This window comes from Bemisia tabaci, chromosome 1, assembly GCF_918797505.1.
Source record: "Bemisia tabaci chromosome 1, PGI_BMITA_v3".
NCBI lineage: Eukaryota > Metazoa > Arthropoda > Insecta > Hemiptera > Aleyrodidae > Bemisia > Bemisia tabaci.
Genome location: NC_092793.1, coordinates 75098774 through 75123933, shown reverse-complemented (window position 1 = coordinate 75123933; position 25160 = coordinate 75098774). Strand labels below are relative to the sequence as shown.

Here is a 25160-nt window from a genome sequence, read left to right as displayed (position 1 = left end):
CTCATTCTGTTGATGCATAAATTTTTTTGTTTACAAGGCGTTCGGTGGCATTTGCGAGGTATTATCAGTTTCGAGTGGACTTACAAAACTTTTCATTACCCTATACGTGTTTCAAGTCAACGGGACCAGGACAAAAACTAGTATAAATGAAAGTTCATTCCTCTGTATTTTTCCTCCGTGGAAACAAGATCCTCTCGGCGTCCTCGCAAAGTAGACAGCTAAGAAATAGATTGTCTCCTGAAGAAAGCCTCATGCAGTTATCAATTTGCCAGCGCAAAGATGGAGAGGTATCGGAGAAGATTATGAGTGTCAAAGTCTCAACCATCGTTATCCAATGTACATCTCAAATTGAAAGCCACCCTCGTTGGAGCAAAGTTTGAAAATGAAATAAAACAAAAACTCAGGACTCCGCAGACTTAATTCAGGGCTCAGCGATGGCAGGGTTAAGTTTGATTTACTTCCACTGAAGAATTCCTTTGCAATCGGTCGCAGGACAAAAGAGGAGCGAGGGAAATTTTTCTACACCAGTGCTGCCACGAAACAGCAGTGATAAATTCAGAGCTTATAACTTGTTGTTTCGGCTTTACCTAGTAACACTCGAATGCTCCTAACTTAACATTAGTAGTCGTTCATATCTTTAGGAAAAGAAAGGGGAAATTGCATTCTCTGTGGAAAGTCGTTTTATTCGGTTCATTATTCAGGGTAGTGCTGAAAAATAATTAGGTTTCAAATTATGAGCGATTCTAAAAGACTAAAAAATAGCTGAGTTCCTGAGGCATTAAGATGAGTGATCGAGTATAACTTACGACCACCTACTTATGGACGTCATTTTGGATAGTAGACTCACTATTTCTGGCTTATCCATAAAAGCCCCTATCTGTACAAGGGAAATAATGACACTTTTGCTGTTTCTAGGAGGAGCCAAAAACAGTAGTCCCTTTTTGAAAAATGAAGTCAAAGCTTTAACTATGTCTTAGGTTCAAGGGCCGAGTTCTAGGGCGAACTCTACGTAAATTTCACATTCAGGAGCTTCTACCCTCTACTCTTAGGCCCAATAATAAGGCAATTAGTAGCAAAAAAAATTTTACAGGAATGGTACTCGGAGAAGATAATTTGTACGTTGGGCCTGAGGTCTTTATGTATCTTTGAGGTTGTTGGATTTTGCATCCGAAGTATGAAGTATTAAGATCATATGGATTACATTTTGCAATAAAGAACCACTATCCTCGGCTCTTCCTTAAAAGCACCCTTCAGCATTGGGGAACCAATGGCATATATTTTGTTTCTAAAATGAGCCAGAAATAGTGGTTCATGATGCAAAATGTGGTCCATATATCTGAAGTGCTTTGGTACTTTGGTTGAATCTTCTATGGGGTCAACCGAAGTGCCAAAGTATTTCAGATGTGTGATCCGAACCTCATCAGCTGAAGATTAAGTCTTTGGATGCACGACCCGAAAACTTCAAGGATTCATATGACCTGAATTTCGCACTAGTCTCTTGCACTAAGTTCTTTCCTCATCCCTATTGCAAAATGTAGCCCAGTTATCACCGGCAACGCTGCATTCGCGGCTTAGAATCTGTCGGGTCTCGCTTAAATCTTGAGCAACGAGTCTTGTTTTTATGGGGGTTTAAAGTCTCAACTAGTTCGAGGCTCCTTGATTTGTTGTGATTGCTGACTTTGACCTTATCCCTCCCAACCGCTCCTTTGCCGTTCATTCCTGTCGCATCGCGTCCCCCGTCCCCTTCGATTTAGCGTCTGGAATCCTTCCCCGACCACCCTCGCGGGATCACCCCCAAACCAGGATTCTGCTGCCTCAGCTCAAGTATCAAGCGCGTCATGTGTTATTTGTGGCGCTCGGATTTTGATTCATCGTCGGTATGGTCTGAAATGTTCCTGCTTCCTCGATTCTTACAAGAGACAATTCTTGCTCTCCTTTGCGCTTGTGAAAGGTTTCAGTCAGGTTGGGAAGGGTCGAGTTATCGAGGTCCACCGGTAAGCTGGCCGTAACCTGTAAGTGTGGCCATTTTTCCGAGATGGATCGACGGCCACTTAGCCCATCGGTTGGGACTGAACTCATTGTTGCATGTATTGTGTTGTCAGTCTACACTCATGCAGAAAAAAAAGTTCGGTCGCAGGGATGGAATGTCGGTTTATATTGAACACTGACCTTAATCGGTTTAGGTGAACGAAGTTTTCGATCATACAAACCGAATTTTAATAGGCTGAACCGTAGTTCCGTTTCCGTCACCCAAAATTTCGGTTTCCTCAATCGAAAAGAGTTCAGTGTTCACACTGAACCCAACATTTACCGGGTAGTTTAGTGGCAATTTACACCGAGGGGTTTCTTTCCCCCTCTTCAATTGAAGGTGCATTTCACTGCAAGCAGGCATGGTACGCATCAAACGAAGGTGAAAGGATTATGAGGAAACAGATACCTTCCCGCAGTTTGGAATTTCAATATGTTGAGCGCCAACACGCATTAGTTTATTTGCCCCTGTCACAACTTGAAGCCCAGTTACACACTGGAAACCCTTTCTATGTTTGAGTCACTGACCTTAAAGATCGCGTATGTCAAGCAAAGTTGCAAAATCGGACGCCATTGATGGATTACTTTACTCATTCAATGCCCACGTCTAAATTTCGAACAAAACATTTATGATTTATTTGGACGGCACACAGAGGGGTCGAGTCAGTTAGAGAGGTCGGACATGAAATATTTGACTAAACCTGCAAATTTTGAAGTTTCTTTCTTCAAATTTTAAATTTTAAGGGGTGCCATTGAAAGAAAATTTCACGAGGAAATCAATGAAGCCACTTTCAGAACCTCGAATTTTTGTATATACGGAGTTATAAGTGTTTAGAGTTTCCAAATTTTGCCCGACCTCTCTTATTGACTCGATCCACTGTGCGGGATGACACGATGCCTAACTGCCTCTCATGCTTCATTTTCTTTGATAAGATTTTAACAACGAGAAGCCTTGAAAAATCCAGTGGATTCCCTCTAGATTATACTGAGATAAATTTTCCAGTTGATAATTCCTGAAAACAATTGCCGTTGAGCCAACTGGGATTCTCTTTAAATAATGCGACAGGCCGTGAGGACGTCTCTTTAAAAAAAATAGAAAACCGTTTTAAACAAAGAGATTTCCTGTTGATTCAACGAACATTTCTGTATGAGGAATATTAATTAAAATTTCTGTTGATCCAACTGAAAATTGTTCTCTGTGTACAAAAAATATAATCACAGAATTCCACGTCATAATGATGGATAACCTTCTGTCGTAATAAATTAAACGCAGAAGGAAATCAGGCAACGTCAAAGGAGTTAGGCTGATTTCGAGTAAATCCGTCCATGTAAGTAGTTGGTGGAGGGAGAGGGAGTGAATTCTCATAATCATTTTCAGTGATAAACATTGATTCTGCGTATAAATCATCCTCCCTTTTGAAATAAGTCTTTTCACGTGATCAAAACTCAAAAGTGTAAGTTCTTGACAATCAAAGGATAGAAAAGAAAAAACTGCGAGATGAATACATTTTCAGCGGTATCCTCATGAGGTGCGATTGACGGGAGGAAGAGACAGTAGAGGGAGAGAAATGTCGGGGAAAAATAAGGCGAGTTGGGGGAAAAGGCGAAAGTTAGTGCTGAATGTCAGAATGAGGTTCATTATTTTGAACTTATGGATCCGAACTGGAATCGTATACATTACTAAGGTTTAAGCTAGGTTGCCAAAATGGAGTTCAAAAATTTCATTTTACCTCTGTTTTATACTTTAATTAAATCAGGTTTCATTCCTGTTTCATGTTTTTCATTCACGTGCTTCTATTCTAATCAGCTGTAATAACTAGAGTAATTGTCGATAACTACATTTTGATATGACGTGACTCAATTACGGTATTTCAAAATCTCCGTTCCAATTTTATTTCTTGAGAGAAAAACTAACGATATTATGGCTTGACATCTGCACAGAGCAATTTTGGTAGAGTAAAGAACATCAAAGAAATACCAAGAAATATCAAGGAATCATTCTCTCTTAAAAATATAAACTGCGAGAGAAATTTTTTATGTCTATTAAAGCACGCGAATTCAGAGTTTATAGCCGACAATATTATCTTCTCCTCATAAAGCAAATTCATGCCTTATTTTTTATAGCTAATATGGTCACCTTGTGTACATTACATTATATTATTAATACATAATAATTTAACGGGGAATCAAGCTTCAATCTTGCCATAGGGCATATCTTCGGCTGCTCTAATGATTTCTGAAAGTTTTTTATCATGCTCGTTCTGATATTTCTTTTGGGCTATAATTTTTAGAACGTTCCAATTTCGAGTCGTTCTCATTTCATAATTTCAAATTTTTTCTCACCTGAAGTAATAACTTTATGATTTCTGGTGTAATTCCTCTCTTTTCCTCAATTTCTAAAATTCTTCTAGCATTTTGAAACCTTGGACAGCCAAATGTCAATGATCTGGCGTATCTCTCATAGCACAAAATATACATAATAATGTACAAAAATATACAAAAATATAGATTGAAGTACTAATTATTCTAAATCTATACAGAAATTGCTAAAAATAACCGTGAGCAGTGGCCCACTGCGTTAAGGAATAGTCTGGATAGCCGGGCCAGGCTCTCTTCATAGCCCGTCATTTGTTTGATCCCATGTCATTTATCACTTATAAATCTGGCAGCGTGCAAAGGTCACTCAAAGCGAAGGTGGGCATGTGGGAGTAAAAAAGCACCGTAATTCTGGGTTGAAGGAGGGAGCGGCCCGTACCTTTCTCCTCAACGGCCGGAAAACGCAACCAATTATAGAGATCTTTTATTTCTCCTGCGTCCTTTTTTTGTGCCCGCATCCGCGAAGTTTTTCTGCATCGTTGTTTTTATAAATTTTTGATGAGTGTCCCTTTTGTTGGCAACGGTGATTTATCTGCCGCGAACGTCTTATCTTTATAATTGAACACACGTACCTTTAGCGTCCTTCACAAAGCCCTACCCCAAGCTGTCTTCGTATGATTCATTTTCGTGACGTCATAATCCCAGATACCCGAGCTTGATTCTTTCATTGAACTTTCAGTGAAACGATTTTCACCCCGTGTCCTGAGAGTAACCGCTATTCCGATGCAACCTTCGTCGCTACTTGCATCTTTCCTTGATATTTCAGAATTATTTCATTCTACCTTGAGAGTGGTCGTAAGTGTAAGATGTAAGCGTCTATATTTCCATGAGAAAGTAACGCAGTTAGTCATTAAGAGAAAAACAAGTACACTGAAAGTGCAAGGAAAAATGTATTTCCTTCATTTCTTGGCATTCGCAACAAGGATAGCGGCTGATTGTTACAGTTAATAGGCAAAGATATAGACAAAGAAGACAAACGGGATATTGATGGATTCCTATTGGTGGAAGCGGAAGTTGCAATGGACAAAGAGGATAGATAATAGACCAACTAACGGCAATCCACGAGAAATTTGTCCCCATATATTGTCCTATATATGTCCATAGGAACCAAGTATTTTAACCAATAGGATCGCTCCATACTCCCTAAGTCTTTTTTGTCTATCAGCTTTGCCTATCAGTTTCAACAATCAGCCCGCAGGTGGGCTGAGTTCAACAGAAACACTTCAAGTCGCATTGAGTTTGAACTGAGAAAAAGTGTTGCAGAATTGTATCCCTCCGTAAGACACAAAGTTAAGGGCGGAGCAATCACGGCTGTAAAGGGTGATTTTTCCTTTTTAATAAATGGAGGCGGGTGATGACACGGGTGGGGTAAAAGATTTTTCGAGTAGATTCATGAATTTATTACTTGGTAGCAGTGCGTCAGATACTCAGATTTCCGCTGATGCCGTGCCTTGGTCAAATTTTCCACGCCTTTTTCCGCACAAGCCAATCAAACATTCGTTTCAGTGCAAACAAAATGTCCTCGGTAAACAACATCTTCGATTTTGACTAATTAACGTATGTTTCTGCCTGAAAAAAGAGAGTGACAAAATTACACGCGCAACTTTTCATGCTCCGAATCGCTCGTATTGTCATCGCGGTTATTGCCTTTGTTTAGGTTTTCGATGTTCGATAAGAGAGGTATATTGTTTCCAATTAAGAAATCGCATCAACCGACGAGGGCTCCTTAACTTGTGCGAACTTCACCAAAAATAAACGCGCTTATGGTATTTCTTACTAATAATGCACTTTCAATGCTTCCACTTAAGCCTTTTTGTATATAAATGAACACTATTGGCCAGAATGTGGAATTACGTACATCCATTGCGATTTTTCAAAATTCCCGCTCCTTTTTTATTTTTTCGAAGAGAAACAAGCCAACACTACAGCTTGAATTCATACAGAATATTATCCTGAAAAAGAGAAAAACTTGCGGTAGTTTTCAAGAAATTGCGTCAATTAGATTTTCAAAGAAACAACGTCGCACACGTAGATCCGTAGTTTCGCACTTTGGCGATCGATATGTAAATAAATATAAGTAAATTAGCTGAATTTTGTGTAGTTTTCTTAATTTTTTATTAGAGTATATAACAATGGTATGTACAGGGTGTATTTGTACAAAAAACTTTAAAATCGCAAGTTGAAAAACGCTGACTGAGCGAGTGAGACTGACCGCCCCAAACATAAAGCGGCCCGCTCGAAAATCACGGCGCCTGCAAGGCTGCATGGATACTTCATGCATTGCGCGTACAGCTCCGCGCGGTATGTTGACGCCTACAAGTCTGCGAGAATACTTCACGCATTGCGCTTATAGCAAGGTGCGCGCTTTAATCTTCGTGTTTTGTTCAAAGTGTCAACAACGTGCAACAATTGAACTGAAGCGCCAAGATTGAGATTGTCATATATTCATCCGTAGAGACTGTTACTTGAGGGAATTCGATGGCCGCCATATTTTGTGTCAGAACAAAATTAGACAAATCGCATCGATTATGATTCCATGTTCTGAGGTACTTGTCATTTTCATTGAATTTTGAGACCGTATTTCTATTGTCTTTCTATTGTGTAACTTGTTTGGTATGGTCATGTCAATAGGATGACGGAAGAGAGGCTGCCAAAAAAGATACTTGATTGGGTTCCTCCTGGGAGGAGGCGTAGGGGACGCCCAGTGAGAGGTTGGCGACAGGGGGTGTTAAGTGAGATGAGGGAGTGTCAACTCCCTGATAACCTGTGGGAAGACCGAGCTTTGTGGCGATTAGGTGTCGCAAAGCGCCAAAGAGCGCTATAACAGCGACTCGTATGTATGTATTTCTATTGTCACGAGATTTAAGAATTCTTTTACCAAATTTGACGAACAAATTTAAAATAATAAAGGCACGGTTTTGTTAGAGGAAAAATATCGTTTTCGAGTGCAGTTTCGATATCAGAATCGAATGCTATATATTTCTCCTTCAAAACATCTCTGCCTTTGTTACGTTGAATTTGTTTTTTAAAGGTAGGTGAATTCTTAAGTCTGGTGGGAACAGAAATGCGATCTCAAAACTCGATAAAAATTACAAGTATCTGGAAATACGGAGCTAATCGATATCTATCGCTGTTCGATGGACTAAATCATATGTTACCCTGACACGCCCATCGAATCACCTTAACGTTTAGTGTGCGTTTGAATCAAGTTTTTCTAATGAGGAGGGAGTTAGAAATATGCATCGGTAAATGTAATATCTTGTTTAGTAGTTAATTTCAATAATTTTAAAAATCGTGTTTACGTGAAATTTTTCCGTCTGAGAGTCAATGAGAACCTCACCTACTACTAAAATTTGTTTTTTCAAAATCAGAAGACTTGTCAATAAAATTTCACGCTTCGACACCAAAAGATTCAATTTCCGAAAACTTCAGTTTTGCTCTCATGCAATGCCTCTCTTTGCGATCACAGCGGTGCAGTGAAGAGTCGGACAATCTCTTACCTGTACTGCTCTCTGTTGGCGCAGTGGTGAAATTCAACTTCGCTCTCGCAGCGCTAGACTGCACCATCTGAACCTGTGTACATTTTCCTACTTGGAAAGCTCGGGGAAACCTCGCAGTATGAAACGGAAAGCGGCAATGACAAGAATGCAGTCTTCTTGAACATTGTAGCCAAATTCTAAAAACCCCAAAATCAGTCGCTGTTGCAGAGTAAAGTCGCATTATGATGATGAGAGTTGTAAGAGCAACGATCCTTTTTACTCCTTGTTTTTCATTAGACAAATTTTCATTCCAGCTGAGCGATGTAGCAGACCTATTAGACATAACTGTCGTATGTATTTTGCAACAACCGCTGAATTTTTCATAAACTCATACTCTTAAAAAGACATCCAAAAAAAAAAATGGCACCAATGTTTTTAGAGACCATTTTTCGAAATTTTTTAAAGTAAAAACTAGTGGTGAAATTTCAGTAAAAAATTGATCAAAGAACTTTCAAAAGACAAGCAGCAGTTTTTTGACACTTTAAATGTTTACAAAAATGTTGAAAATGTCATTTTTCAAAGACTTTCTCCAAAATTTTACTACTAAAACAACCGAAACGAGTTTCCTTCAAAATTATTTTTCAATGTCTACTAAGAGCTTTTAAAAAGTGAGTTTTAAAGATGATTGTTGGCAGGGTCATGGCAACGCGTGAAGCCTTTACGTAAATCACCACTCCCGATGTATGCAAGGTAGATTCGACGGAGGCTAGGTTTGTGGACGGGGTGGAGGGGTAGGGGTTGAGGCTAAATAGCACGAGAGGAATTGGTAAATTTTCGGCGACTAATTGGACAACTGACACAGGTCGGTGAGAACAAATCTATCGGATACGCATTACGTTCTCATCGGAGCCGCAATTAGCGCGCCAGATTTGGGCCCTCGCCATGCCCATTCCCCATTTTACTGCCGTGCTAAGGAAAAACGACGTATAAACATTCAGATGTTGCTAAATTTCTGCAATTCAAAATTAATAATTTTGAAGAAAATTATCACTATTTATCCTTTGATATGTAAACATACTTTAGCTAGATAGCATATTGTACACTGGAGAATTCAAAAGAAAATATCAACAAGTTTCCTCATAAGTAATTCGTTTTTATCAAAGAAAATTTGGCAAAATCTGAAGGCTCATACGACGTTTTTCTTTAGCATGGTATCATTGCCGAAATGACCATCCATGGCATGCTGTCCGCTACTGCTATGTGTTGTATACTCGCGTTGGACTGGGCTCAGCCGTGAGCCACTGCCTACAAATTGCTGTTAATGCATTTCCACAGTTCTTAGTCCCGGGGTCAATGCATCAATATCTCACTCACAATAAACGCTAAACTTGTTCAGAATGTTCAAATTTTCTTATCAGTGGAAAATTAGCGAATAAAATCGATGTCAGAAACGGTGAATTCAAACTTACCGCTAGCGATGGAACATAAATCAAAGTAGGCCTTATCGGCCTTTGGAGAAAAACATACATCGACGGCGGTGTAAGTTCGCAACCACGGATCTTGGTTTGCGACGTCGCAGACTTCTTGTCATACTTTATTTTCTCAACAGAAAACTACTCAACGGCAATTTTTTAAAACTGCCGTGATTTTTCCTCTCCGTGCGAAGAAAACTCTGCAAAAACTTCAAGAAATGATGTCAATTTTTTCTCCTTTGAAAAAGTAATATAGAGGCGGGGATTTTCAAACACCGCAAACGAGATACTAGGTTGCGGACTTAAGCCGTCGATATGTGCTTAGTAAGTGGCTAAATTTTGGACCTCGAAAAAAAATCCTGCTCTCTCAATTTTGAAGCAATGAAGTGTACAACAAAGGAATTCCAAACTTGTCAGTCAGGGGAAAGTCAGCCACTTGGTGGAACATTTTTCGCCATTGTCAGAATTGGGACCCAGAACCTATTGACCGAGAGGCAGACACGCTGCCACGCAATTTTTGAACTAGAGTACCTGTGTGAGGAGAGTATGGACTTGTCATAATTTAAGAGGCTAGGTCGTGGAGCTCTTGGAGCATTTCTCATCCGATTTTTCTGAAAATTTTGTTTTTAATTTGACCTAAAACGTCTGAAATTTTCAAGGAAAAACATTCATGACTCGCTTCGAAAATAAATACTTTTTAAGAAGAAATTTGGCGGCATTCGTATGTTTACACGGTGTTTTTACTTAGCACGCCATTATTTCTTTTTAACAGGTCCATACTATCCCTGCATGTACATCCTTTAATTTGAACGGGCCTCCAAACTTAATTCCTGGAGTTTACGCTCCTGCGGTAAGACGGCACACAATAGGTCGAGTCGAGGTTGGACATGACGTTTTAGACTAAAACTGCAAATTTTGATGTTTATTTCGTCACATTTTAAATTTTAAGAGGTAATGTTAATAGAAAATTTCACGAGGTAATCAATTGAACCACTTTTAGAACCTCAAAGTTTCGTATATACGGAGTTATAAACTTTCAAAGTTTCCAAATTTTGTCTGACTTCTCCTATTGACTCGACCCACTGTGCGGCAGAGATACGCGCCCGGTGAGTGACATATGGACGGAGTTAAACAGAAAGGAACCAAGCCACATCGGGATCGAACGAGAAAAAGAGGCTTACAAGTTTAGCTCCTGCATAAGACTCAATGTAAAAGATAAACTTCCAATTCAATTTCTGCAAAATTTGCTCCAACAAAAACTTTGAATTTTTGGCGATAGATAGTAGAGCAGTGGTTGAGTTTGAAACCACTCATAACTCAATTTTTTCCAAAATGTGGGTTGGTTCCTTTCTGCTTAACTCTGTCCATATATTCGATTTGTTTATGATTTCAGGGAACGTGAATTTGCTGGACGCTGTGACGGTTTTGACGGACACCCGGACGAAAATGGTGGACGGGCCGGATGGGTTCCCGGTGGTGGAGCTCCAGCCGGGCTCGGACAACAAGCTCCCGCAACGGATGCTTCTGCCGGACAAACTGGACGCCGAGTTCGCCATCCGCATCGCCGCCCGCCTCGACTCCCTCAAAGGCGGCTTCGTCTTCGCCATCGTCAACCCCCTGGAAACGGTGAGTCAGGGACCTGCACGGACATCCACAACTGCGGGGCGATTATTGAAACCGATAGACAAAGCTATAGACAAAGACGACTAAAGGGATTTAGAGGGATCCTATTGGTGAAAGCAGGTGGTCGCAATGAACATAGGGGTAGGCAATGGACTAACTAACAGCAACCCACTAAAGACCCGACAGTTAGTCCATCATTTTCTTCCTTAGTCTGTAAGAACCAACCATGTCAACCAATAAGATCGCTCCACACTTCCTATGTCCTCTTTGTCTATCGCTTTGTCTATCAATTTCAATAATCAGTCTCCTGCGGGCTGATTAATGAAATTGATAGACAAAGTAGTAGACAAGAAAGACATAATCACGATCTAAACTATGGTGAAACTGCAGAAATGCTTATCTCTGTCTCCAGCGTTCCGGACTTCCTGCGGGCTGATGAAGCGATAGACAAAAAAGACATAGGAAGCATGGAACGATCCTGATTGGAACGGGAGGTTGTCCTAGATCGAGAGGAAAACTGATGGACTAAGTATAGGGTCCCTTGCGGGTTGCCGTCAGTTAGTCTAATACCTACCTCCTTTGTCCATTGCAACCACCTGCTTCCACCGAAAGGATCCCTCCGTAGCCCCTCGTCCTCTTTGTCTATAGCTTTGTCTATCAATTTCTATAAGTGGCCGCTGGACGTATTTCTGCCAAAAGGAACCAGAGAACGGTGGGGAAGAAGGGGTATGCCCGTAAGTCGAGGGTCGTAGGAATGAATAGGAATTATAAAGCACCAGAGACGTTAGTTGCGACTAAGTAGTCGCTCCTGTTTCGCTATTTCCCTGTTGAGTCATTAACTCATGAGCCCTGTTCACAACGCTCTTGTCACATGCCCATAGCTCACGAGTGTCGCAATCAGTGGACAAAGTCCGGTTTGATAGAATGTAAAATCCCGCTTACCCCACTTTAACACTGCTCCTTATGCAGCTTTTCCCTGGTAAAAATTGACGATACGAGCTGCGTTTCAAAATACCATGGGAGTTCTTATAGCCGACTAAAGAAGGCTATTGAAAATCCTATAGCTGGCTGTAGAAAGCGGAGCAAATCATATGGCCGGGATACGAAGCTATAAAAAAGTATACAGTCGGGCTATAGTTCCTATCGCCGGGCCTTACACTTTATCGCCATTGGCTATAAAAGGCTATAAGAAATTGTGTAGAAATTCGTGTGCTTTGGAAATCATTAAGTTTGATACGGAACTACCTTAATATTTACAAAACACACATTATATTTTCCTTTAAAACATATTGTTTTTTCATCAAGAGCGGAGCGGAGACGCATTGGCGCCTACAAACCTAACAGGGATACTTCACGCATTGGCGGCGACGCACTGGCGCCTACAAACCTAACAGGGATACTTCACGCATTGCGCAATGCGTGAAGTATCCCTGTTAGGTTTGTAGGCGCCAATGCGCGCTTCGCGCTATCTGCCCGCCCGCCGCGTCGCAGCGTGCCACGGCGTCTGAAGCAACTATTTCACACCAGAGGTATTGCACAGTACCATAAGAAATTGAAGGCTACTCCAACATAATAAGAATGACAGGCATCCTTCAAAAGTACGGAGCTTTCCTCGCAAAATAAATCAAGATACTACGGCACAAAAAGAGAGCGGTAGTCCAAAAACTAACTAAGTCCTAGTATCCGTATTTAGTAACGTTTAGCATAAACTTTATCGTCTGGCTGTTGCTTAATCGCCATCGGCTATAAAAGGCTATAAGAAATTGTACAGCCGGCTACAGAAGCTATTGGAAATCTTACAGCTGGCTTTAGGTCTATCTCTATAGTATTTTGGAACACACATTCTACTGCCAATTTTTACCAGGGTTTAGAGCACACTCAATCTTTACCACTCGCACATCGTTCTGTTTGGCAGAAATACGTTCTACTAATCGCTCCTTGAGTAATCCTGCCGTGCTAAGAAAGAACGCCGAAGGAAGAACATTCGAGAGTTGCCAAATTTCCCTTGTTAAAAGACGTATTTTTGACAACATTTATGTATATTTTTCCTCGAAATTTCCAGATATTTTAGACTAAATTGCGTAAAAAATCGTTTGAGAATTTTGAAAAATAATATTCGCAATTTTACCTGTAAATTCGGTTTTTATCGGAGGAAACTTGGCAACGTCTGAAGGCTCATACGGCGTTCTTCCTTATCACGGCAGTATCATCCTTGTCCTACAGACCCCACGGATTAGAGGCCAGGCTCGCAAGCTGAGTTCGCCTTTGAAACATCTTGTTCAATTTTACGTAAAAATTCGATAAAACTTCAAAAAGTGTCTGAAATTTCATGATCAAAAAATAATAGCGGAAAATGTCAATATATGGATATTCCAGGCATAAATTTCATATTCTTATTTTTCATGAAATTTTCTGTCTCAGGTCGCAAAGAGCACAAAGCGTACGGAAAGTCGTGGGACGCCGACTGCATAGGGATGCCAATTTTTTAAGGCATTTGTTTAATTTCTTTTATTTTTATAATATTTCAGAAATCCCGTTTTTTATTCTCTTCTTCTTTCTCATCTTCTCCCTACAAATCACCTACTAATCGCCTTATTTTTCTTCGTTTTTTTTCTTTTTCTTATTTAGTGCTTTTCTTCATCCTTCATCTCCTTTTACTCAGACAATTGCAACAATCCATCTGGTCGGGCCCGCAAACTCGAGTTTGGTCAAGCTCTCGTTTCGCGTGTAAGTAGCCGCTCGGCACCTACTGATACATTTTAGCGCTTCACTATCATACTGGAAGTCATGATTAAATGACATACAACTATACATGCTCAAGAGCTGTGCGTGGTGCACAAACAAAAATGAAGGCGCTTCGGATGTTTTTTCCCATTCAGTAAACGTGCATTTAGCAGCACCATGCCAGCATAAATTCCAACGTTTTATCATTTCCGTGTAAAGGTAGACAATGAGCCAGTTGAATATTTATTGAATTAATTGCTGCTTTTACTAGAATTGATTATTCATAATGGACGCAACTGGATGGGAAACATTGTAGCCAACTTGAGACAATCACCTTGTAGTTACTTAAGGAGAAAATATGAAGGGGCAGTCCCTACGTCTAAATAAAAGAATATCTGGTTTAGTATTATATTTAATCATCGCAAATTCAATTATTTCTAGGAAGAATACATTTTAGAGAGTCTGCACTTAAAAATCTAAATAATTTATTCGGTTCAGGGAAAAGATAAATTCAGAAGTCATTGCCAGATTCAGCCTAATGATGGTTGCTGAGCTACTTATTGACCAAATAATTGCTCATTGCAAAATGATGACTTATAAATGTCCGGGTGAGCACATTTTGGTCATTAATTAGTCATCATCAAGCGAATCTGAGCAATAACCTCCAAGATACCATAAATAAGTCTAAAATGTACGTATTATCCCTGAATTTAATTCATTCATACATCGGCACAAGGAGGCAGCTGCGCATCGAAGTGTGCAGAGGTGTGCATAAGTATCGAATTGAAGGCGACTCTATTGAACGCGAATAGTTCCAATTTTACATTCGCGTGGTTACCACGGTGCCAGCTTGTGCGACGATTCGCATTTATCACATCCGAGGAAAATTGATTATCTTCCCGACACCCGATTTTCGTGGCACTATCGTGCAATTGCGTCGAGACTTCGGAGCATCTCGGCCGAGCGCGCCAAAGTCTGGAAATCGGACCATTAAGGAGAAATACTGCGGTTATAGCCCGCAACTGCTTTTTAGCTTTTTTATACACAATTGCTCAAGCGTAGCGGAACTGCACAATCGATTTGGGGATAAAGTCAGAGCGAAGTTACCGATCCTCCGATTTGCTGTTTATTAATAAGACATACGGATGATGTTCCCTTGCACGGTTGCAATGCCTCGTCCTAAAATCTAAGGTGACTCGCCAATCAAATTCTGTTTATATCTGCCAATACTAATGTAAAAACCAGAAATCAGAGCTTGACCAGATGCAAGTTTGGGGGCTCGTCCGTTGTTGTTGTTCTTTAATGGTTTTTTTTTTTTTTTCATACAAATGAAAATGATCAATGATTCTCATTGTAAACTATATATTCTTCATCGTCAAACGCACTGAGTTGAAAAATGATCACATTTAGCAAAAAGGAACCAGCGCGAGTGCAGCGTTTTCGAAATCGTGCAACTTTTGATTTTCTTTTAAAAATATTTAATGTAGGTACAGTATTAAAATTTACACAGTTATTTCCCTTTAAAATTAACAGTTTTTGGTCCTTTACAGTTTGGCCATTTAACTCATCTACTAAATAGTAGCATAGCAAAAAAAAAAAGTATCTGTAAATAAAAGTAAACTGTCAAAATCGAAATTAAAATCATTAGACTTACGAAACAATGTGAAACAAACAATAAAACAACAAAATACAAAAACAATGCGAAAACAAAATCTTAAAAACAATGTGATATTCTGGGAGATTTTTTAGGTAATTATGAAAAAGCAACATTGTTACAGCACTGTGATGGCGCTGGTTCTCTTTTGCGAAATGCGATCCAACTATAAGTCGACAGCTACTGAATGAATTCATGATAAACTATTTTCAAGTTTTTCTCAATTTTAAACCATATTTTTGTGATCGACAGGTTGTGCAGTTGGGTGTAAGATTAGAGCCAACGAGCGAGCAGTCGATGAATGTAAATCTCTACTACACCGACCCAAAGCTGTCCGTTTCCCAGATGATAGCAAGTTTCACGGTCCCTTTCAAGCTGAGAAGATACTTCGAGTTTCTTATCCGCGTGAAGAAGGAGGAAGTCGTCTTAGCCTCGTGCAAAAAATCCCAGGAAATCCGAGTAAACCGGGTGCCTATGGAGCTTGTTTTCGATTCAGCCTCAACTCTGTACATCGGTCAAGCAGGTCCAATCATTAACTCTCCGTTCCAGGTACTTACTATTTTTCTTTTTTCTCTTTTAATTTTTTAGTAATCGAGTGATTGGACCGCGTTAAGCAGAAAAAATTCAAGCCAGATGAGCTATCGCCAAATTTAGGTAATCGAGCGATTTAATTTCCTACATGAAAACGGCTGTGCGGATTTTTGTGCTTTCAGTGAATTTTTTGCACATAATACGAAGCAAATTCCGTAAAACTTTCAAAGGAATCCGCACAAACGTCCTTCTGGAAAAAAAAAAAATAAAAATTACCCGGTTACATTTGGCAATATCTGATGTGGCTTGGTTCCTTTCTGCTAAACGCGATCCAATTGATCGTGATCTTCTGTCCTTCCAATAATTTTATTAGATGAAGACACGTCAAAATTCCTCAAGTTTGTTCGGTGTGTACATTTTTTTAGATTCGCAACGGAATATATTACATCACTTACTTGATTAGATAGAAAATGAATTTATCATGTTATGAACAGTCAGAAAAGGGTACCATTTGTTTTACACAATTCAGCAGTAGGTACGGCTCTGTCGCGGGATAATGTGATTTACTGCTGTTTGGTTAGAAACGATGCCAGTTTCTACTTTCGACTCTCTAACAACCCTGGTACTTCGCAAGCATGGCGATTTTTTCTGATTTAGCGCAATAGCTCAGTTTATTAACATCAGACACATACATATAGGTCGCTTTGTAGCACTCTCTCGCGCTCTACGACTCCTAACCTCCACTGCTCTCTGTCGAACCACAAACCTTGTGGCAATGAGCACCTTAACATTTCTGCTTCAATTCCCTCCCTCCAACCTCTCATTGGTCGCCCTCTGCGCCCTCTCGCAGGAGGAACCCAATCAAGGACCTTCTTCGGCAACCGTTCTCTTGCCATTCTCTGAACATGACCATACCAAATAAGCTGTTTTGTATTAAGATCAGCTCATTGGGAATTTAAAGAAATCTAAATTTGGTTGTTACTGCTCTCTTCGGTTACTCTAGTGCAGGAGCAAGGGTCTCTGGACCTTCATCTTTTAGGATTTGCGTTAGCAGCTGATTCTGGAGCTGCGGTTGCCAGGACGAAGATCTCCTCGCCCTACTGAGCAAGAAAAACGTTTCTCCAATGGGAACCATACGTGGATACGTGGTTCTCCGGGCCGGTGAATCAGAGCCGTTTTATGAGGGCTAATTTGAATAAGTCGAGGACCTCATTGTTTGTAAAACAAGTTGAGTCGCTGCCCTCCCCCTCCCCCACCACCGGCCGATGCCCCGGCCCCCGGCGCTAGTCTGGCAATGGGCGGAAAACAAGAAGGGATACATTCGTTCTAAAGTTGCCGCTTCTAACCGAATCCTCTGCCTCCTCGCCGGTGGGCCGCGATCTTTGCTGCCGACCGGACAACGAGGAATGCGCAGCGCATGCGCATGTCTCGCCGACACGGGGCTAACCTCATGATTACCGTCCAGAGTTCTCCTCCACTCGCTTGCAGCTACGAAAGAGGGATTGTCTGTTTTGTGTGGTCCTCGTGCTTATTGAAATTGATTCCCTCAGCTGAGTGGTTTTTTTATGCACCGTCTAGCCGCGATTCACGCTATGTGGTACAATTTTTTTTACGGGAATCGCAGCATTCTGTATTGACACACAAGGAAAGGAAGAAATGGACTTTTTTATGCTAAAAGCAACTATGTGCAAGGGGTAAGATGGGATGCGCTCGCACAAACTGCATAAAGAACAATGTAAAAGTGGATATAGTTCCTTATGATAACATGGAAAAGCGGGATTCTACATTAAATCAAAAGGAATTGAGCGCTAACTCGTGAGCCGTGGGCATGCGACAAAGAGCCTTGTGGACAGGGCTCATGATTTAAAGAGTCCCGCCATTGATCTCCTCGTCCCGCCCGGGCTCGATCGTCGCTGCTGACGTCACTGGCGCTTTTAAATTCCCATTCATTCTTATGGCCCTCAACTAACGAGCGCACCTCATCTTTCCTCTTGCACATAGTTCCATTTAGCATAAATACTTCCAAATATTGTATTTCCTTCGGCAAATACACTAAGAGAAGGATAAGGAGAAGCAGAGGATGACGAAGAACAAGAGCTAAAAGAGGAAGAAAAGAGAAAAAAAGAAAATCTTGCAGGGTTTTGGCGCGTATACGTAGTATACCGCCTTTGCGATCGTTTCGAACCCTGCTCGATACAATAACCGAGTCCCTTAGTTCCTTACCGAAAAGTGACTACCGCGAACTTCTGAGATTTTCCAAAGCGTGTAAAAAGTTTATTTATCCATCAATAATTATGATTTAAAGTTGTTTCTCATTCTGGGGGTCGCTAGTTTATGTGCAGTGAATACCAAGAGTCTACGTTACTTGGTTTTTTTAAAAAAAGCCTAAGAATGCGACGCGCTGATTTAAAATATGCATATATAAGCAGAATCAAGCGAATTGATTCGAGGATGGCTGAGCAGGTCGGCACTCTCGGAATGAGAATTTAACTCCTCCGTTTTGTTCAAAACGTTGCTTTGACAGATCTGTAACCTCGGTTATACTTTTCAAAAGTTGGTATCTGTTGAAGCATATGCTATGCTAAATGGTCTCCGTGGCGACCACTTTTTCTCTTCATCTTAACCCAATATATAAAAAAAGAAGTCCTGCTTGTATGATTCTTCCAGTCATAATTTATCCTTAAAAAGGTATTATTAATAAAAATGTGTTGATTTATCTATACTTAATATTGTTGACCTTTTTTTGAGCTCAACAAAGTGGTGACCCCGACGTGATTCTTTTCTCAAAATCTAGAAAAGAACTAATCATACTGTTATGTGAAGTTAATTCAAAGAGTGGGTACATCGACCTGGTATATCAAGTTTCTGCGATTTTTTACGGCAAATCGGTAGATTTTCGGGATGTGGATTGCTTACTTTCAATTCATGAATGAATAAAGCATGGACATGGTTGAGCTTCTTTGCATGAAAAGACGTTTAAAATAACAAAATCAAGACATATTTAATACAATTGCATTTATATCGAGTCAATTTCTTTTCAATAATATAACGGTATTTATAATACCGGTAATTTGGGTATTTTAGCCCCAAAATACCTTTAAATCGACTTTATCTTCTAGGAGTTCGACAGAATTTTTCCTTTCTTCGCTTAAATTTTTCCGTAGCACTTTTCTTCAAGAATCTGATACGATTTTGCTTGAGGCAGATCAAAAAACTTAAATTTGTTCGGATAGCTTTCTAGATTCACAATACACGGTCTCGTGAAGGTGCGTCGTTGACCTTGCAGTGTTGGATCGTGAATTCTCTTGTTGTGCTGCTTGCCTTTTTTGAAATCTCTGTAAATGAAAACTAAAGGGGTTGATATGTGCGAGTTAATGACGCGCCTTATCAACACATTGTGTTGGAGTTCACTGCTTGTTTCTCTTTCTCTTCTTTTTCCTCGTGTCAAACAAGATAGTGTCAAAATTTCCACGGTAACACCCATGCAGCGGGTCGATTATTGGAACTTTATGTTTGTCGAGTGCAGGTTAAACGGCGGATTATGATTGGTCGGCTATGTCTGATCGCTGCTTTGTCGTGCCTTTGTCAGGTGAAATTCACGGCAAGCTAAAGGCACCTCTTGAGTTTCCGATAGGATGTCGTCTATTCCACCTGACGGCACGACACAGCAGTGATAAGAAACAGCCGACCAATCACGCTCCGCCGTTTAACCTATACGTCCGCCAGACAAACACAACAAGTCGGTCATTTTGAGTTCACGAATGACGTTTCCAATGCTCATGCTGGGCATTGGATGTTCTCCCAGTAAAGTGTAAAGTCTCCAAATACGTACTTCACTTCAAATTAATTTTTTTAAATTATAAGGGTTCGAAAAAATGAATGATCATTTAGGTATTCCTTTGTAACCACCACAGTCCTTTTCTTTGATGATTGTCCCAGTTTGATTTTTGTTGCCATCTTGAAGTTTTGTGACGTCAGGCGGGTACCACTTTTGCCAGGCGACTACCGAATCTGTAGCACGCATTTCAAATCTTCGCCTGCTCTCAACAAGATTAGAACAAGATGAGGACGAGAAGCATTGTTTGATAAGTGAGATGACGATGAGATATAAATTAGATATAAATGATCCGTCACATTCCTTCCTAGAAATGTGCCTGTTCCAGCTGAATTTAGTTTTTTATTTCTGAATGATGAAAGAATCTCAAAGGATCGAAATATGACTAATTACTAGCTCTGTAGCTTGCAAGATAACGCCCTTACCTGAGTTATGAATTTTTCCAGTATCGTTGAAATATAAGTAGAGTACCTAGTAGCGGCACCCAGTGTCACAGTATGTCATACCTATTTGATGTACCTAGGTAATTCTCATCCAAATAAGAGTAGAATAAATATTCACCTTCATTAACACCAAGTAGACGAAAGTTCCACTGTGAACTTAGTTGGCCAATAAAAATGCAAACAATGAAGCAATTATTTTTATTTCCTGACTCCAAATGGTAAGAATTATGGTAAGAACTCTAAGGCATAGTAAAAACTGTATTTATCATTCCTCAATAAATACAAGGTTGACTGTTTGCATGGAAATGATAGTACATTAGTTGGCGGCTTATCTATTATTCTAAACTTTAGATTAAGTTGATGAAGGTAGCAGGTTGTTGTCAGCAAGAGCTGTTGATATGAGTATGTAGTTTAGAATGGTCAATTTTTAATTCTGCCAGAGGAGCATCATTAGTATTTAATACAAAACTCTCAGGGGTCTCTGGATACTATGCCACCTCTTATCAAGAATGTTTATGCTAATTTTGTTGCTATGTGGTGATGGGAGAGATAATTTCAAGATTATTTTGGTAAAAGTCGGACAAATATGAGGATGCCAAGTTTATAAGAAAATCTCACAAACCAAAGTGAACATTGTTTCATGCCTCTGCAATTTTCAGCTTCGGGCTAGGTTCTCGCAAGAAGGTCAGCACAACGCGCTGATCAAACTTTTGTGGAATTTCTTGTTAATTTTAGAATGTGTGCCAAAGTCACAGTAAGTATTCCACAAAAATTGCAAATCTGAAAAATCTAGAAAAATAACAAGTACCTCTCAGCCTCCGCGCAATTCGCACCCCAGCTAATAAATGTTGGAGAATAGAGAACACTTTACCCTCAAAACATTACTCGCACTGATTTTAAACTAATATGTAATTATATGTGTACGATGGTGGATCTGAGCTGTACTTACTTACCAAACTTTGTTGAGCGAAGTTGTTACTTAGGGGAAATTCATTAACTGCTGCCAAGGATTCACAAACTCTGACCTTGATAAATATTTCCGACATATACTTGAGATACAGTCAGATGTTTGGAATTCTGGACATTCAGTTATTGTTCACATACAAAAGAAATTGACTAACAAATACAACCGTTTTATATTTACATAACTGCTCAACAGAACATACCGACAGTTGTGATTAGTTTCTCGACAGCACTCTGATAGCGGTAGGATAGCTAAAGGATCCCTACCCTGCGGCAAAAATGGAGTTGATTGAAATTTTGATTCACATGGTGCTAATGCTGTCAAGACTCAAGACAAAATTACACTCCACGCACAGTCAAAGAGTATTTTGATAAGTAAGATTATCCATTAAGGAAGTTGCACAAATCACAAATCAAACCGAAGGACACGGACAAACCAAGGAGCCAGCCATAGCCAGCTCAGAAACTCGGCAATTCAGTTTCTCTCACTGCAAAAGGTGGAACCATCCAAAGTACCATCAATGTTAAGTTGAAGGGGTGAATTACTTAGGTATTTAAAGAGTGCTAAGTCATTTTGGGACTTTTTCGAAGAGATTTAAAGGAAAAAATTGGAAAATGCTCAACTATAAAATGAACGTAAACAATCCGCCATTGTATCAAAGCTGACGCACAAATGAAACAAGCGCTAAACACAAGGGTAAAAAGTACATACGTAAATTGATTTTGTTTTATAAGGAAAATGGTGAAAAAGTTAGGAAATTCATATTGGAAATTGAAGCTTTAAGATATAAAGAACTTCAGATAATTAATACAGTTTATTTAGAAACGGAGTTAAAGAAGGCAATTAAGTTAAGGAAACTCAGAAGGAACAGGGTATTTTGTAGGAAAGGGTTGGTATGTCTAGAATTGAATCGACGTATCGACGTATCGAACAGCGACTATCGATAGTCTCGAAAAACCCCTGTAAAATACGCACTAATACGATAAGCGGTTACATCAGATCTTATGGGAGCGCACTCACACATACAAAAAATCGCTCTTTCAAGCGATTTTTTACAAGAGAACAGAGGAAAATCTCACTAGCGATCGAGATTTTACGAGATTTTACATTGATTAAACGGCCCAGAGTGAAAGGAAAGTTCTCTCCAGTTGATCACTGGGAGAACAAAATTTCAATAATCGGCCCGCAGGTCCATAGGAAACGTTTTGCCCATCAACGAAACCGCACAATGAACATTTTGAGGATATTTTGGGAGGATGTAATAAAATGGAAGCTGAAGAAATTGATGAGTGTCTTAGGTGTGTGTACTTACACATCTTTTGTGGAGGTTGGATTCTGGATAATTCTAGTAGAATAGTGACATTGAAGTTGCCTTGATAGGAGCCTTAAACAGAATGAACATTTTTCTTTGACATTACCGCAGATGTGCCTAGCGGGAACTGCATTAAGCATTATAGGGAGAAATAAAGAGCAAGGGGTTGTTGGATGATATGGACATTTCCAATTAACTGTGGTAGTACTTACTCCAATAAATTAGGTTACTAACTCAAATTTTGCGGTGCTGCTACAATTATTTGATAATTTCTATATCATCCAAGAAATTGGGGTAGTACCGCAATTTTATGAGATGACACCTGACACTTTTTTTCCGTGAAGGTGCGCATTAAGGTCAATTTGCTCTAATGAGTCCCACGTAAATCGGAGGATGTGCATAAACTAATTGGGTTGGATTTTCGTTGAACCTCATGTTGTTTTTGCGGGAGGCATGCGCTTGTACCTGCAGACATGACTTTTATGGTTACCTTCATTCATTTTTTGTAACTTACTGTAAGAACTTAGCAAAATTTCAGGCTAAATCCGTTGAATTGTAATCTAGATGCGGATATTAGGTGGATATTATCCAAAAAATTAGGTTACGTCGAAGTCACGAAAGTAGCGGGCTGAGGGGTAGAGTCAGCGATTGGTTTAGGGTAATGGTTATGGGTTAAATCTCAGGTACACATTGGCTCGTTCATAAAATCAGAGGTATCGAAGCCGATCACCCCTTTAAAAATAGACTGAGTAGCTCACCTGACTCCGCCTTTCAGTGCGGACTACTTATAGTGCTGCTACTAAATTTTTTTTTTAAAAAAAAAAAAGTAAATGAGGAGAGGGAGAGAGAGAGAGAGAGAGAGAGAGAGGAGAGAGGGGGAGAGGGGGGGGGGAGGGAGAGGGAGAGGGAGAGAGGGGGAGAGGGAGCGAGAGAGAGAGAGAAAATAATTGAACCTGAACATTAAAGAACTAAAAAAACACACCATTATTGTCAGCCATACATAACGTAACATAATCATAGTGTGTTGTTAAAACGGGGATGAGCTTGGTCAAAGCGTGTTTATTACGTTTATTTTTTTAAAATTTGAGTGAGAGCCACTGTCTTGGTGCTCATTACGCTCATTATTACGTCCACGAATCGAGGGTATTTTATTCCAGCTAAAAAGAAGCGACTGTTTATCTGAGGTCCCAGTTTTGACTCCGAAAAGTTAACAATAATCTTGACTGCACTAACTCCTTTTATTTATGCTAGCGCGTGGCTGCATCAACCCCCCCCCCTCCCCTCGCTCTCTCGACTATCCTCCTTTGTATTCCAACTCTCTCCAAACGGAGTAACTTCATTAAAATTTTAAATTACTTCCCTTGAACAAGTAATTAATAATTGAATAAATTACTCCGACGCAAACCTTTAATTTCACGAGACGAAACTCCTAACAGATTTCGCTTCTTTTAGTGAGTTAAATGTAGTCAAAATTAAAATCATCCTACTCAACGCGTTTGTCACCCCTGTAATTAACTGGAGGGTCCTCGGTTTTTTCGCCTGTCGCGATTTTAATTAACGGAAATCTTTTGATCGGATCAAACAGAAACTCCGTTTTACCACCTTCGGAACAGTTTGTTTCCGTCCCAGCGATTTTGGTTCGTATATGCACTCTTTATCTTATATATAAAGTAAAGGTCAGTTTTGACGGTTTTCACGAAATGGAGGTCGTACCCTTTGTCCGATCTGCCCTAAAATTTGTGTACAGGTCCTCTCCAGTTTGGTGGGTGACACTGGGTACTTCAATTTTATCCCGGCCGTGATTTCGGGATTTTATCGTCAAAAAATGGGAAAATTGGGGAAAGGAACGGGCTCAGGGTTGCTAAGCAACCGCCGCCGCAGCATCGCTGTATATGCAATTATCGATACATGCGATTATCGATACATGCGATTATGTATAATGTACAGCCAGCCCTGTTTTCTATTCTTTTCCTGTTATCTTTGAAATGGGGCAAATAATTAGAAGCGCCTGATTTCAAACAAAATCAAAGAAAATTTAGACCCGATATATTCGTTTATTCTAATTTCTTCATTATTTTCATTAAGATCAAGATTCATTAAGATCAAAAGCGGACTGATTCCTCGAAACGGCCGGGAAAAATCATATTTACACCGAAAAACGTACAGGATTGCGAAATCTCTACAATCCTGTAATCCTAGGATTGAATGCTCACGGTGTACACTGTTCGGAAATTGTGAACACCGGGATTGATTCAACACCAAGAAAATACGACTTTTCAACGAATTGAGCGCGCACCGTGGTAAACGCGCAATGCATGGAGTATCCTGCAGACTTGTAAGGCGCTATACTACCCGCCGCGCGCACCGTGCTGTACGCGCAATGCATGAAGTATCCCACGGTCTTGTAAGGCACTACTATGCTTTCCGCGCCTGCCGCACTGTGTTTGGTATGATTTTTAAAACTTGCGGCGTCGACGGTTTTCAACTTATGATTTTGAAGCTTTTGTAAAGTTTGTTGGATTTATTGTCATTTCAAATGATAAAATATTACAGACTCAACTATTAGCCATCAGACTCGCACCGAGTCACGTTGAATTGTGAAAAATGCACGTCATTTTCTGTGGCGTGGCATGTTTTGTGATATATCGATTGAACTGTCATTTAAATCTATGGAAAAGGATCAATAAACGGAGTGTTCGCAACGAACTTCACTTTAATA

General features: G+C 40.0%; 1 protein-coding gene across 6 annotated transcripts in view; it reads left to right on the top strand.

Moving 5' to 3' along the window:
• The window catches only part of Mp (collagen XV/XVIII-type protein multiplexin), a 240236-nt gene that overhangs the window by 28222 nt on the left and 186854 nt on the right, over positions 1 to 25160 (top strand). For all 6 annotated transcript variants that reach the window (XM_072306170.1, XM_019050525.2, XM_072306167.1 and 3 more), the window contains exons 4-5: positions 10749 to 10981; positions 15609 to 15905. In XM_072306170.1, the coding sequence (XP_072162271.1) occupies positions 10749 to 10981; positions 15609 to 15905 (530 nt within the window). The remainder of the gene's footprint in view (positions 1 to 10748; positions 10982 to 15608; positions 15906 to 25160) is intronic.